General features: G+C 42.2%; 1 protein-coding gene across 1 annotated transcript; it reads right to left on the bottom strand.

Annotated features, from left to right (window-relative positions):
• Nucleotides 1–1986: 1986 nt before the first annotated feature.
• On the bottom strand, nucleotides 1987–11729 carry slc4a1a (solute carrier family 4 member 1a (Diego blood group)). Its single transcript, XM_061089981.1, has 21 exons — nucleotides 11527–11729; nucleotides 10274–10346; nucleotides 9991–10046; nucleotides 9283–9395; nucleotides 9156–9202; nucleotides 8899–9064; nucleotides 8668–8803; nucleotides 8516–8585; nucleotides 8376–8418; nucleotides 8098–8282; nucleotides 7786–7993; nucleotides 6564–6767; nucleotides 6324–6472; nucleotides 6028–6222; nucleotides 5500–5745; nucleotides 5300–5389; nucleotides 4706–4872; nucleotides 4366–4607; nucleotides 4099–4268; nucleotides 3226–3399; nucleotides 1987–3117 (listed from the first exon to the last, which is right to left on the bottom strand). Exons 2-21 carry the CDS (start codon nucleotides 10298–10300, stop codon nucleotides 3040–3042), a joined length of 2766 nt encoding a protein of 921 aa, XP_060945964.1. The 5' UTR covers nucleotides 10301–10346; nucleotides 11527–11729; the 3' UTR covers nucleotides 1987–3039.
• Between the last annotated feature and the right edge of the window lie 930 nt (nucleotides 11730–12659).

The following is a 12659-nucleotide window of genomic DNA, read 5'->3' as shown; positions in this document are numbered from 1 at the left end:
CCTTCCCCCCCGCCTCCATCTCTCTCGCCGTCCCCCTCCACTCAGCAGCTCCTCTCCAGCCAACCGTTTCGCCACGCCGGGACGTCCACACTTTTTTCCCCGGGTTGTCTCCGAACCCAACCGGGGGCGATTATTCGGTTCTCTCCCGGAGAGCGACCCTTGCCTCATCTCGCGGCCGAACTTTGCAGTGTCTAATCGGGGTTAGACACATCAAGTTTCATGGAAGCCAAACATGTGCCAGTGATGATTGAAATCAATGCCTCACCCCCGCACACTTATACGTAGTTGACATAATAATCTATATAAATATTTTTTTAAATCTCAATGTCTCAGCGGTGAGCACGTCGCACACGGCTCCACCGGCTCCGTGTCTTTGCACTTTGCTCGCTCCCTCTTTGAGGAAACTCTTGCGGCTGTTTGACAGCTTCATTTTAACGCGGCGTGTTTTTTCTTGTCAACTCCACCTTGTGTGTTTGTGGGCGGGTCCCTGGCTCGTCCAATCCCGTCACTCCCACCCGGGCTCCGCAAATGACTTCCAGCCACTGGGCCTCGTTAAGCCCTGCTGCCTTCAGCGGCGGTGGGAAAACTCGACAGGAGCGAGTTTTTTAAATATAGTTAAATAAGAAAATCAAATATAGATTAATATATTTAAATCAGCATGTATACATTAGACAGTCAACACAATGTTTAATTTTAATATTTTATTGTATTTTTTTGTTTTATTGAACAGAGAAAATATGCATTGCTATAGATCTATGAACACAAGTACAGTTATTTCAGCAAAAGTTTTAGCAAATTGGTTTTGATTGATACTACACTTACCTTCTCTTCAGTCATCTTTTCTCCTCCTCTTCTCCTCTCCTCTCCTCTCTCTCCTCCTCTTCCCTGCTTCTCTTCTCCTCTCCTCTCGCTTCTAGAGATAAATCAAAAGTATATTAAGTTAGGTTGTGATGATTTAAATGGGACTTGTCTTAGGATGATGTAAATTGAAAAAATAAAAGGATGATGGGGATCTACCGAGCAGGCCCACTGTGCACAGGCCTAGAGTTTTGAGATGTCTAGGAACCCATGGGCCCCAAAATGGCCACATTAATAAAGTCGATAGAAGTAACGACTATAAGAAAACCTCTGGGAACATAACAACCACAAAGAGATGCAGAATAATCACAGAGTCACAAGTAATAAAACACAGATACATTATGCGACTACTGTCACAAGTAACATGTCATTTGAAAAACGTTCGAGCCTCAGCTCATTAATATAAATTTAGCAATTTTAAGACTTGTCTGTTTATTGCAGATTATTGTTTTTTTTCCCAAAGTTCTTATTTCAAATCATTCATCCATTCATGTTTGATGTATTTTTTCCTCATTGACCATTTAATACATATACTCACCACGTGAGGAGCCTTCATTGAAAGTGAATAACGTTTTTTATGGAAGTTGCATTTGTGACAACGATAATGTTAAACAACTTTAATACAACCGAATAAGAAGCACCTGCAATAAACTTCCATTAAACAAGAGGAAATAACCCATTAATGATCTGACTTTAAAATGTATAGAAATATTTTTCGATTTCATTCTGTACCATTTATTTTCTGTTGTTATTCAAAAAGGAATATTCATTTTTCTAATTGCCCTATTGAACCACCTCAGTCTGAATTGATGCTTCTTTGCGTGATAATGTGAATCAAATAAAGTATCCAGGGGACCTCTATGCTGTTTAATATGGTCTTCTTGTTGTAGAGTCAATTTTCTATTTTCAGAATAAGGGTATTAGTGTCCATGGTGTTTTCCAAAGAGGAGTACTGAAAGCTGGAACTTACTTGACAACATTGAATGCAGCATGCAGCTAAATTGGAGGCATCACGGTCCTGTTGAACATCCTTTCCTGTTGCTTGCAGAGACACGTGATAACAGTGGCTTTTGTGAGTGATGTGATGACATGTTGTCTGATGCATTCAAGAAAAAAAAGCACTATAAAGGATGTCTATTTTTTTATTTTTAATAAGGTGTAAATCCAAAGGATGTACAGTCTTGCAAGCACGCAAACACATGATAGGCAACACTTAAGGCTTTACGAGATACATTTACAAAAAGTATGTCCCTGATTATATCATCAGTGCAACAGTTGGCTTAAACAATCATATCCACTCATTCCTGCACATCCCTTTTTTATCACATTTAAAGAAGTTAAGTTTCATTTTAAAATAAAATCTAAGTCCATTTAACAACGGTCACCCGAGGAGAAGTTATTCAGTAAATCATACACAATAGATAAATCGAGGCAACTTGAGTAACACTGCTTAAAACATGTTTGAGAATAATTAGTGGAAAGATTTATTTATGCAGAAGAGGCAGGAATCCCACAAAAAGTCATTATCTGTGCTCATGTAAGTTGCTGAATTGATCAAATTTACGTCACTTAAATGAACATTAAGGGAAATTATACCAGCACAACATGGGTAGGTCTACACAAAGAAGCACTGGGAATGACTTTAAAGCTACTGTACACTGCAGTTTAAACATTTCAAGAAAAAAAAATACAATTAATGAATATACCTCACATGCTAAAAAAAAATATCCAGAGGACATTTTCCTTGATTTTAAATATACCTCACTCAGTCTTTTAGTAAATAAAGAGCCATTAACAACTCCTTAAGTTACAACAACAAAAACAACAACAAAGAAGCATTTTAAATTAATTCCACATGAACACATGAGATATGGAAAATGAGAGATCGCTGGACTAGTAGTAATTCCTTGTAATGACAATATGGATTGTTTATAATAGTTTTCTAAGATGGTCACAAACAAAATTTCAGCTGCAGGACTAAGGTATGAAGCCTAGATAATGAGAGGTAATTTCCCTTAAAGGTAAAAAAATGTTTTTTAACAGAACAGTTAGAAACTGCAAAGAGTTGTTTACATCTATGCATTCATATTTGTAGGTACCTGATATTCGGTCTGGCTTGTAATCAAGAACAGACTTCACTTAAAAAGTTTGTGATTTTAATATGAAATTAATGGCGATGGTTTATGGCAGCGGGCACTCATTGTACACATCCACCCCAGGTTCCTCCTCAAATGTCACTTTGGCATCATCCGCATCCAGCTGCAACACAAACCCATCTGGTTACAACACAGGCACCTGTATGTCCAATAACACAATAACGTGTGTGTGAGCTTCTGGGGTGACATATAAATATAGAGGGGTACTTACACATTTCATCTCCTTGACAGAGAAGAGCCGGCCGGTCATGAGCATGCGCAGAGGGATTGTGAGGATGAGAACGAAAGGCAGAGCCAGAGAGAAGGGACTCATCTTCACCACCCACAGGAGAGCGAGGCACACGAGCTGGATCAAAGTGAAGAGGTGCATCCGCAGCGTCTTTACCTGCACAACCGACGGAGGAGCATGTTAGCAGAGGAGCTAGACATGAGACAATGCAAAATACACTAAGTCATGTTGAGGTGATTTAAATGGGGATTTGAATGGGCACGGGCCGAGGGTTTGATGATGTTGGTAGAGAAGCAGGCACAAAATATAGTCGATAGAAGTAAAGACTACAAACAAAATTTCTGGGAAATGCAAAACAACCACAAAGAGATGCAAAATAACCAGAGTCGCAAAATGGCTACAAAGGCAAGTAATGAAACACAACAATGAGATATTATGCAACTACTGGGTCTCGAAAACACCACAGAGAGACGCAAAATTAGCACAAAGAGACACAGAGTCATTACCAAAAGACACAAAACAACCAGAGAGAGACACACAAATGAATGAAAATAATTCGTCCACTGAGACTGACAAACTACCACCTTAAATGGAAATACTTGATTCTAGACCCGTCTGACACGTTAACAACAAATAAGGAATTTAAAATAGCTTAGTAAATAATGATTTCCTGCAGAGCTGTTGTATTGGACTTGGTTGTGCAAGTTGTACTTTTACAGTGTTTTATTTGTCAGCAATAAAGAATCGAGAACCACTGAAACTGACATTGTATTTGTACTATTATCGTGAGACACCAGGTTATGCCATATGAAAATACATTGATATAAGTGAACTGTATTTGGGGAAGTGGCATACCCTGGTGGCGTAGGCTTCAGAGGGATGGTACTTCTTCGGTGTGATCAGCAGCAGTACCCTGTCCCACATCTGGATGCCACTCAATGAGGTGATACCCATGTAGAGGAAGATGCCGAACAAGGCCGTCATAGGAATCATCTTCAGTAAAGGTTCCATGTAAATAGAAACACCTGGAGAGAACACACAGAGAGAGAAGAATGAGGATTCAAGGAAACCGGTTATTTACCCTGATCCTGTGGTTACGTGTCTGTGGAGGGCAGCCCTTACCGACCATGATGGCCACAAGAATGCCACTAATCCTCTGCTCAACCACCTTCTCAATTTCCGGTTTCACGCCCTTGGTCATGACAGTCAGAGCATTGGCGTGGGTGACGGATCGCACGGTGGCAGCGCTCAGCCACGGCACCCCGAAGATAGAGGCGATTCCTCCCATGCAGACCAGGATGAGCAGATCAAAGTGGAAACCAGATCCTTTCACCATCTTCCTCTCAGGTTTGCTCACAATCAGGCTGATAGTCCGCAGATATGATTGACAGAAACAAAAATTCAATCTCCTGATTTTGTTCAAACAGCAGATTGTAACCACGTAATTTATAGCGTCACTCACGTAGTAATCTGGGACTCGAGGAAGATGAGGATGAAGACGAGCACCGCAGGTACACAGCAGGCGCCCATCATCCAGATGGGGAAGGGCTTCTTCTCTCCCATGGGGTTGATGAACCAGCCTCTGACTTTGGGGTTGGTCACTTGAACACCTTTGGGCACAACCAGTTTCTACGAGGAGACAAGATATTCACTCAGAAAGACCAAAGAAGATTTTGGTTAACATATCTCATAATTTCTTTCCAATTCAGTGTAAATTTCTGAGCACACAGGGACAGGAAAACAAAAAATCTCCCATTTTATGTTCAGGAAATGTGAACCAGCGAAATCTCGTTATATACAGGGTAAATATTAAAGCAGGGAGTTAGGTCAAATAGTTTTGTGTTTGTTGACGGTGGCTTGATTTTGAGGTTACAGTATATTTACTTATGTGTCAACTCATTTGAGGTCACCATGACCTTTGACAACTGAAATGTAATCAGTTTATTGTTTATGACAGACGGATGGACAACCCAAAAATATAATGTCCCTGGCCACCTGCTGGACAATAAACTAAAAAAGTAAAGGAACTATTTTTAGATGCTTCATAAACACTTACCTGAGTGTAAGCATCCTCAATGCAGATATCCAGAGCGATCATGAAGAAAATAGCGATGGGGACACCGAAATCTCCAATCAGACGACGGATCTGGTGAGACAAAGAGGAACAGATAAAGTGTCACCAAAATCCCCAGGAATATATAGTACCTCACTTACGACACCTTCCCTTGGATTATAATTATAAAAAGTTCTTCTTACCGGGCCTGGGAAGTAATGTCCATTCTTGAATTGACGGAGGAAGAATGCGATGAAGAAGCAGCCAAACATCAGGCACATGGACAGCAGGGCCGTGTTGGGGTAGGCCCTTTCAATCTCATGCTCATGAATGGTGACGTTGCCGTCTGGATGGACCTCTTTTTTCTCCGTTATGACCGGGTGGAAGGGGTTGTCCAGCGTGGTGTTCAGATGTTCGTAGTTCAGAACTAGAGGGTGGGTTTTGAAGATCTGATTGACAGGAGAGGAGAGGAGAGGAGAGGAGAGGAGAGGAGAGGAGAGGAGAGGAGAGGAGAGGAGAGGAGAGGAGAAGAGAGGAGAGGAGAGGAGAGGAGAGGAGAGGAGAGGAGAGGAGAGGAGAGGAGAGGAGAGGAGAGGAGAGGAGAGGAGAGGAGAGGAGAGGAAGGGAAGGGAGGGATGTCAGTAGAGTCCAAGATATAAAAAGACAACTCATGAGACAGTGATGGGATGAGGCATGATTTGAAATGGATGGAGGGATGAGATGAGAAAAACCTTGATGAGCTTATTAAAGGTCTCGTAGATGAAGATGAGAGAGATGAGGATGGAGAAGATTTCCTGAGTGAAGCGGGAGATGAATCGGACCAGGAAGCTGCCTTCCAGGGCCACGATGATGATGACGATCAGTATCAGCCACATCCCCACCCAGATACGACCCACAATGTATTCGATACCCTGGGACTTGCAGAACTATTGGAGAATTAAGCAACAAAAATGGATTTTAATGAAGAAAACTGTGGTTTTCCAGAGATTGATCACAGGGATTTCCATATCTGACAACTTGTACATACAGCGTAAAAAGCTTCCTCAAACACCAGCAGCGGTCCAGAGAAGCCGATGACGAGCACAGGCTGGGCGGCGATGATACAGAAGATGACACCTTGGATGCTGGTGGAGATCATGAGCTCGGACACACCCATCATCCTTTCAGTTTTGTCAGCTATTATTAGATAACAGACAAGAGTTACTACAATTTCAAACTTCAGCTTGAGGAATCAGACACATCTCTATATTTTTTTAGACCCTTTTACCCAGAAGTCCCCCAAAAGTGATGGCCGGGGACAGGGCAGCGAAGTAGATGAAGATGACGGCTGCGAGGACCTGAGGGTTCAGAGCATCAGTGTAGTCGCTGAGGTAGTGACGGTAACGGCGCTTGATGTCCTTCACCATCCCACCGAAGGGGTATCCAGTACGGGCCAGAGGATCCTCCTTCGGCTCCTCTGGAAGTTTCTCAACTGGAAAATCACACAGTTTAAAAAGACATTGATATTAATTTCACTAAATCTGCTACACATAAGTTAAGCTCAATTAGCCCCACTCAAATTTATATAGCACTGGCTAAATGTGTGTCTGTGTGTGTCTGCTTTCTATTGTTTTCTGTGCATAAATAATTGGAATTTAAAAGTACTTCATAAGATCTTATAAAATTAAGACTTCATTTCCCAGCAGGCCTTGCTGGTCCCTATGAAATGGTCGATGTCGCTGCCTTTCCCTTTCCCAACCCTGTTTCTCAATGAAAAATGCATTCTCTGTCATATAATTTAAAGGTCCAGTGTGCAATATTAAGGCGAAAGGAAAATGAAATAATCCTAGTGTTGTTTTCGATAGCTTTTCATATAAATTGAACGAATTGTTGTTTTAATTACCATAGAAATAGACCTTTATATTTAAATACTTTATATGTTTCTCAGGAGCAGGTCATCTCTACTGAGGCTCCATGTTTTTTACAGGAGCCCAAAGTGGACAAACTGAAGTGAACACCTTTCGAGTTTATAAGTCAACTGAAGGCGTGAGGTGAGGGGTGTTCAGCTGCAACATGGCACTTTTAGCAATTCAGGTGCGCGTCCTCTTTATTTACACGGATCGGAGATTACAGAATGCACATTAACATTGAAAATAATCTCTAAACCCTGTACTATGGTGGATAAAGCAACCGTTAAAGTCATTTGGAAATTTAAAGACAGTACAGACAGTACAGATATGAAAAGGAAGTCAAGATGATAAATAAAGTGAGGAGCTGAAAATGTGCACCAAAGCTTCCAGAGATCTGATTTGTTCATTGTTGTTGTTTAATTAAGATACATATAATTGTTTTCTCTATTGCTGTGTAATTCCATTCAGACTGTGATGAATCTCAGTAAACTACAGCAAATACACAGTTCAGGACTACAAAGAATCAGAAGCTTGGCGAATATTAACATTTGTTTTGGATTTAAAAAGGTGGTAATGCCTGTAAGTAGTGTACATGCTGACCTTTAACCCTGTCTCCAAATGCGAGACGGGTGTCATTGGGGCGGAGTCTGTCACGCAGCATCTTCCTCTGGAACTCAATCACTGGATCCAGCATGGCCTTATCTTGGATCTCAGTGGGAGGAATCACGATGCTGCAGTCCATGAAGTCAGCGATGGCGTTGGTCAGATCTTTGTGGGTCTGGGCCAAAAAGGCTTCCAGACAGAACACCTGTTGGGGCAGTGAAACCTTTAATCCACCTGTATTACACAACGTGGGGCTGTGTGTCCGTACTGCTGATGCTACATGTTGTTGAAGTGTTATCTCTCTCTCACCCAGTCGGCCATCAGAGCACCCATGGCTCGGCCGCTCTCGCTGTAGTCAATCCCGTCCTTGCTCGGCCCCACCAGGACAAAGACGAAGCGGACCGGGACAGGAGACTCCAGAGCAGAGTTCATCACCACCGAGTCCTGCAGCCGGACGAAAGCCACCACTGGTTTCTGCAGGAAGTCCAGGACACCTGAAGGAAACACCAGCTCTTAACCACACCTGCTCCAGTACCACACACAAAAAAACAGACACACACGACTGCATCAGGATAACATGAACATACCTGAGAGGACGACTGAGGCCTCCATGTTGTCAGAGCCATCCCTCTGCAAAAATAAAGATCCAGCAGCACAGATCGTGACATGTCTGATATGTTGATACATGATTATGGTGATCACATTGAATTACACTGTAGAACTATACCTTCTTGGTTACAGAAAATGTCTGCATCTCAATGTCTCCGGAGGCTGTAACCACAGGCCCCTCCACCTGACTGAAAGGACAAATAAATTGAGCATTGTGCAAATCTTTATACAGCATTATCATGACCGTAATGAAGGATCACTGTGGGTTACCTGCGTCTCATGAGCAGCGCCCTCAGCAAGCCGTCGCGATCGCTGGCACGGATCTCATCCTTGTCCAGCAGCTCGTCAGCCACCTTCTCAGCCACGGCAGACAGACTGCTGGCGTTCACGTCAAAGATGACAGCCCCTACGATCAATCAAGGTCACGTGTTACTGAGTTCATATCCATGGAATTACACCATAAAACCTTCACACTGATTTCAGTTTAATCTGACGCTCCACCTGATTCCATGGTCTTGCGGAGCTGGATCAGACTCTTGAAGGTGAGATAGGAGACGTGAGAAGAGCCCCATTTTCCCGTGACGGCGTTCAGGTTCTCCTCGTAGCCCATCCAGCGGCTGGTCTCCTGCCAGGTGTTGCCCTGGAGCTCATTCAGCTCCACATAGGCCTGTGTTCATTCACCAGAGTTAGTTATGGACAGTGGATTATAGCGATTAATGACAAAGCCGATTTTATGTCTTCTAAAAAAGTGGACTAACTTGAGCGTCCCCTCTTGTGGTGGCATTGGTGTTCATGTTCAGATGAGCTGAAATACAAAGGTAAACCACAAGTCAGTGGACAGACTCGAAATGTCCAGCAGGTGCATGGACTGTCGGGGGAGTTTACCATCTGAATCACTTGGGATGAAGATGGCGGCCACAGGCTGCTCATTCTCCTCTCCCTCCTCTTCCTCATTCCTCCTTGCCAGGTGAAAGATGCTGCTCTGGCCTGGTGGAGTTCTGATGGAGAAACAGGAACATGAATTAAAATGAAGACAAAGGATCCCTCTAACTCCGCTCCATAAAAACATAATAATATTCAAGTTAAAACAATGCAGTTTGGTTTTGATGGGGAGAAAATATATAGTATCATTTGGAAAACGCATTCCAATATTTTTTTTAATTTAAGTTTGTAACCATGGTGATACTGCTATTCTGTACTTAGCCACAAGAGAGCAGAGTTGCTCAACCTATGTCTTATAATTACTGTTGACTACTTGGTGTTTCCCTCCTCATATCTGATGCTGGAGACTGTATCTTAGCCAGTTATGTGCCACACACGGATTATTACCAGTTTCTGACTGGTTGTATACATGGAGACATGTTAACATACAGGTTACTGGATTTTTTTTAACCACAGAAAAACTGAATTTCAGTTTATGTCCATAATTCACAGTGACTGTAGGGTGATTTGGTAAATGCTCATTATTTTAAATGTTGTGATGGTATGAATGTTCCTAGATGTAACCACATGGGGATTTTTCATCCATGAATGCAAGGACGACCTGTCTAACTTGGCGTAAATAGAAGGACTTCATTGAGGAGAAGCACTTACAGTCTAACTGGAGAGGGGAGGACTGAGTCATTGTCTTCATATGACGTGTCACTGCCCTGGATGAGAGGAAAAGAACATAGACAATTGAATGAAAATGGAACAATGAAAAGAACGGTTTTGCTGCAAGAATTACGAAAAATTTCAAATTCCACAGTGTCCATCAACTTTCCATATATTTACATTACATTTGACGGCAGATATTGACCAGCATTCTGTTTAAATCTGCACAGGGCTGAAAGAAAATTGCCTCTCAGAATTAGAGCAAAAAGGAAAAAAGACAAACCTCCTCCATACTAAAATGGTTTTCCATCGATGTTTCTCAGATTTCTTCTGTCTCAGCTACCTTTGTGCACTACCTGGGAGAGAAAAAGAGCGAGGGAACATAAGACAATATAATAATAATGGCAGATATATCAATGTTTTTAATCTTCAATTATTTGGAAATAACTGCCGACTAACTTCGGATCATTTGTATGGAATCTTGATTCAGTTCTGGTGAGATTCGTGGACTTTGACGCCATAATGTTTGAGCTTTTGCTCTATTGAACGACAGGTTTTCCGGCCGCTACAGAGAATTCGCCATCTACCGCCAGACAGGCGTAGAGCGGCCATGGCTCAGGACAGATAATCAGTCAGCCGTTGAGAAGGTGGACTACGTTAAAGTTCAAATTCAAGACGTACAAGAGCCTTATCTCAGGGTTACACCCTACGTCAGGCAGACACCTCTGTTCCCAGCAGTACAGAGCACAACTTTAAATATTATTCAACTATTGCAGGCTACACCATGATGCAGAAATATGAATTAATATGAAAAATATGTAATATGATATATTTTTTTACCTCTTTCATATCAATTTATCAAACAACTGATCAATCAATTACTTTTAAATAAGATTGGTTAGGCAGCTAAAGACTTACAGTTACATTGTTCACTTTACAACTGCACAAAACCGACAAGGATTGATTGATAATGCCTTGAACAATTTATAAATATGGCAAGTGCATTTTAACAAATTCAACTGATGTATATTCGGATGACATTTTTGTTCAGAGGTAATAATTCTTCACCCTGTAACTCTAAGGATCTGCCAAAAAACTGAAATTAAAGGAAGAACATTTTATAAAAATCCAACACATTATAAGAAAACATCACTTGCTGTATCCAGGTGAGTTTCTGTCAGGAAACTTAACCAAGTCCAGATGACCTGTTTTTAGCACTTGGAAATACCATGATCTGCATGACTGAGAATCTTCACTTGCTGTAATTTTCTAATGAGGAGAATCTCTGACCTTGACCTCAAACAATTAAGAAAGTCAGAAGCTAAGATCTTATTTCAAGTAAAGATTAACTTTCATTCCTCTAAGACAACTTTAGCTCAATAAATAGTTCAGACTGAACTCCCACTCGTATCATGGCAAGCACATTAAATGTTAGAACATAAAGCTAAGATATCCATTGTGTTTGACCTCTGACCTCAGTTCCTGTAGGTGCTATAAAGTGTGTGTGCCCCTCTGCAGAGAAGGTCACACCCTTACCTGCGTGCAGGTACCCCACCTGGTCTTTAGCACTGGAAACGGGACGATCTCTGCCTGGACGAGCTTGCTGATAAAGTAAAAAAGATGAGCGCTGCGAGAGAACGAGAAGAGCAGGAACACCCACAGGAAATTACGTTGACCCTAAGAAGCGCTGTACCCCTCTACCTCTGGTTGCTCAGCAACCTCATTGGGTTTGGTGGCGATAAGACCTGTGTGACAGACAAAATTGCCTATCAGCCAGTGACACCTTGAGACAGGGATATCCCAGCCCTAGTTTTTCTCCTCCGCCCTCCCAGCATCAACCAGCTCCTTACACAGTGACGTACGGAGAGGCTGAAGGGACCAGCAGCCTGAATCTCACCCTGTGTGAGGGGCACACAGGGGGCCAAGAGGGTAGAGCAGGGGGCCATGTCCAGTGTCAGGAGGACGGCATCTTACGACATCATCTTGTTTACGCACTGGGGATTCCCTCATGATGACCGTGTGGAGGTTCCTCTGCCCCTGATCATTTAGAGGATAGTGAAATGATAAACACATTCATATTTTTCTGAGACTTTAGGTCTGAAGATCACTTTGTTTGTCTCTGGTAGATGTGACAGGCTGAGACATGCTCCAGCTTAGTGGAGCAGGATTCTGGTGGCGCCACCCCATACTGATGAGGATGCAGGTCAGACTGTTGAAGGAGGAAAACAATCAAATTATATACACACATCCGATCTACCATCTGTTTTAGGGACTAACATGGAGAGATTTTAAACTAGAATAGCATTCAGTAGAGCTCATACCTCCACCAGGCCCAACAATCCTTTCATATGCAATTACGTTGCACCACATTGCACACAGTCATGTATAGGTGCCTTTATCCACTCCTTTCTACAGATCTGCACCAAAATAAATGTATTACTTGGTCCATGGCCCAATATTCCACCATATTTAATGAAACACTTCTTTGTGTAATACTGCTGACAAACAAACAAGCAAGCAGACAGACAAAGAGGGGGTGAAAACATAACCTTCTTGGAAGCACGTACTGAGAAGTCAGTGAGGAGCTCTATTCATGCCCTTGCAGCTGGATAATTAAGATTTCCACTTCACTACATTATGTAACAATTACTAAACATTTATATTAAGAA

This window comes from Limanda limanda, chromosome 17 (assembly GCF_963576545.1).
Source record: "Limanda limanda chromosome 17, fLimLim1.1, whole genome shotgun sequence".
NCBI classification, from domain to species: Eukaryota; Metazoa; Chordata; class Actinopteri; order Pleuronectiformes; family Pleuronectidae; genus Limanda; species Limanda limanda.
The sequence above is the reverse complement of the archived record's forward strand: the minus strand, read 5'-3'. Positions and strand labels throughout refer to the sequence as shown.

Excerpts from the sequence above, each read along its gene's own strand:
- slc4a1a (XM_061089981.1), bottom strand. The coding sequence starts at position 10,300 with ATGGAAAACCATTTTAGTATGGAGGAG. Across the intron at positions 8,586-8,667 it reads GCGCTGCTCATGAGACGCAG|TCAGGTGGAGGGGCCTGTGG; the intron begins GTAACCCACAGT and ends TTGTCCTTTCAG. Across the intron at positions 8,419-8,515 it reads CATTTTCTGTAACCAAGAAG|AGGGATGGCTCTGACAACAT; the intron begins GTATAGTTCTAC and ends TTATTTTTGCAG.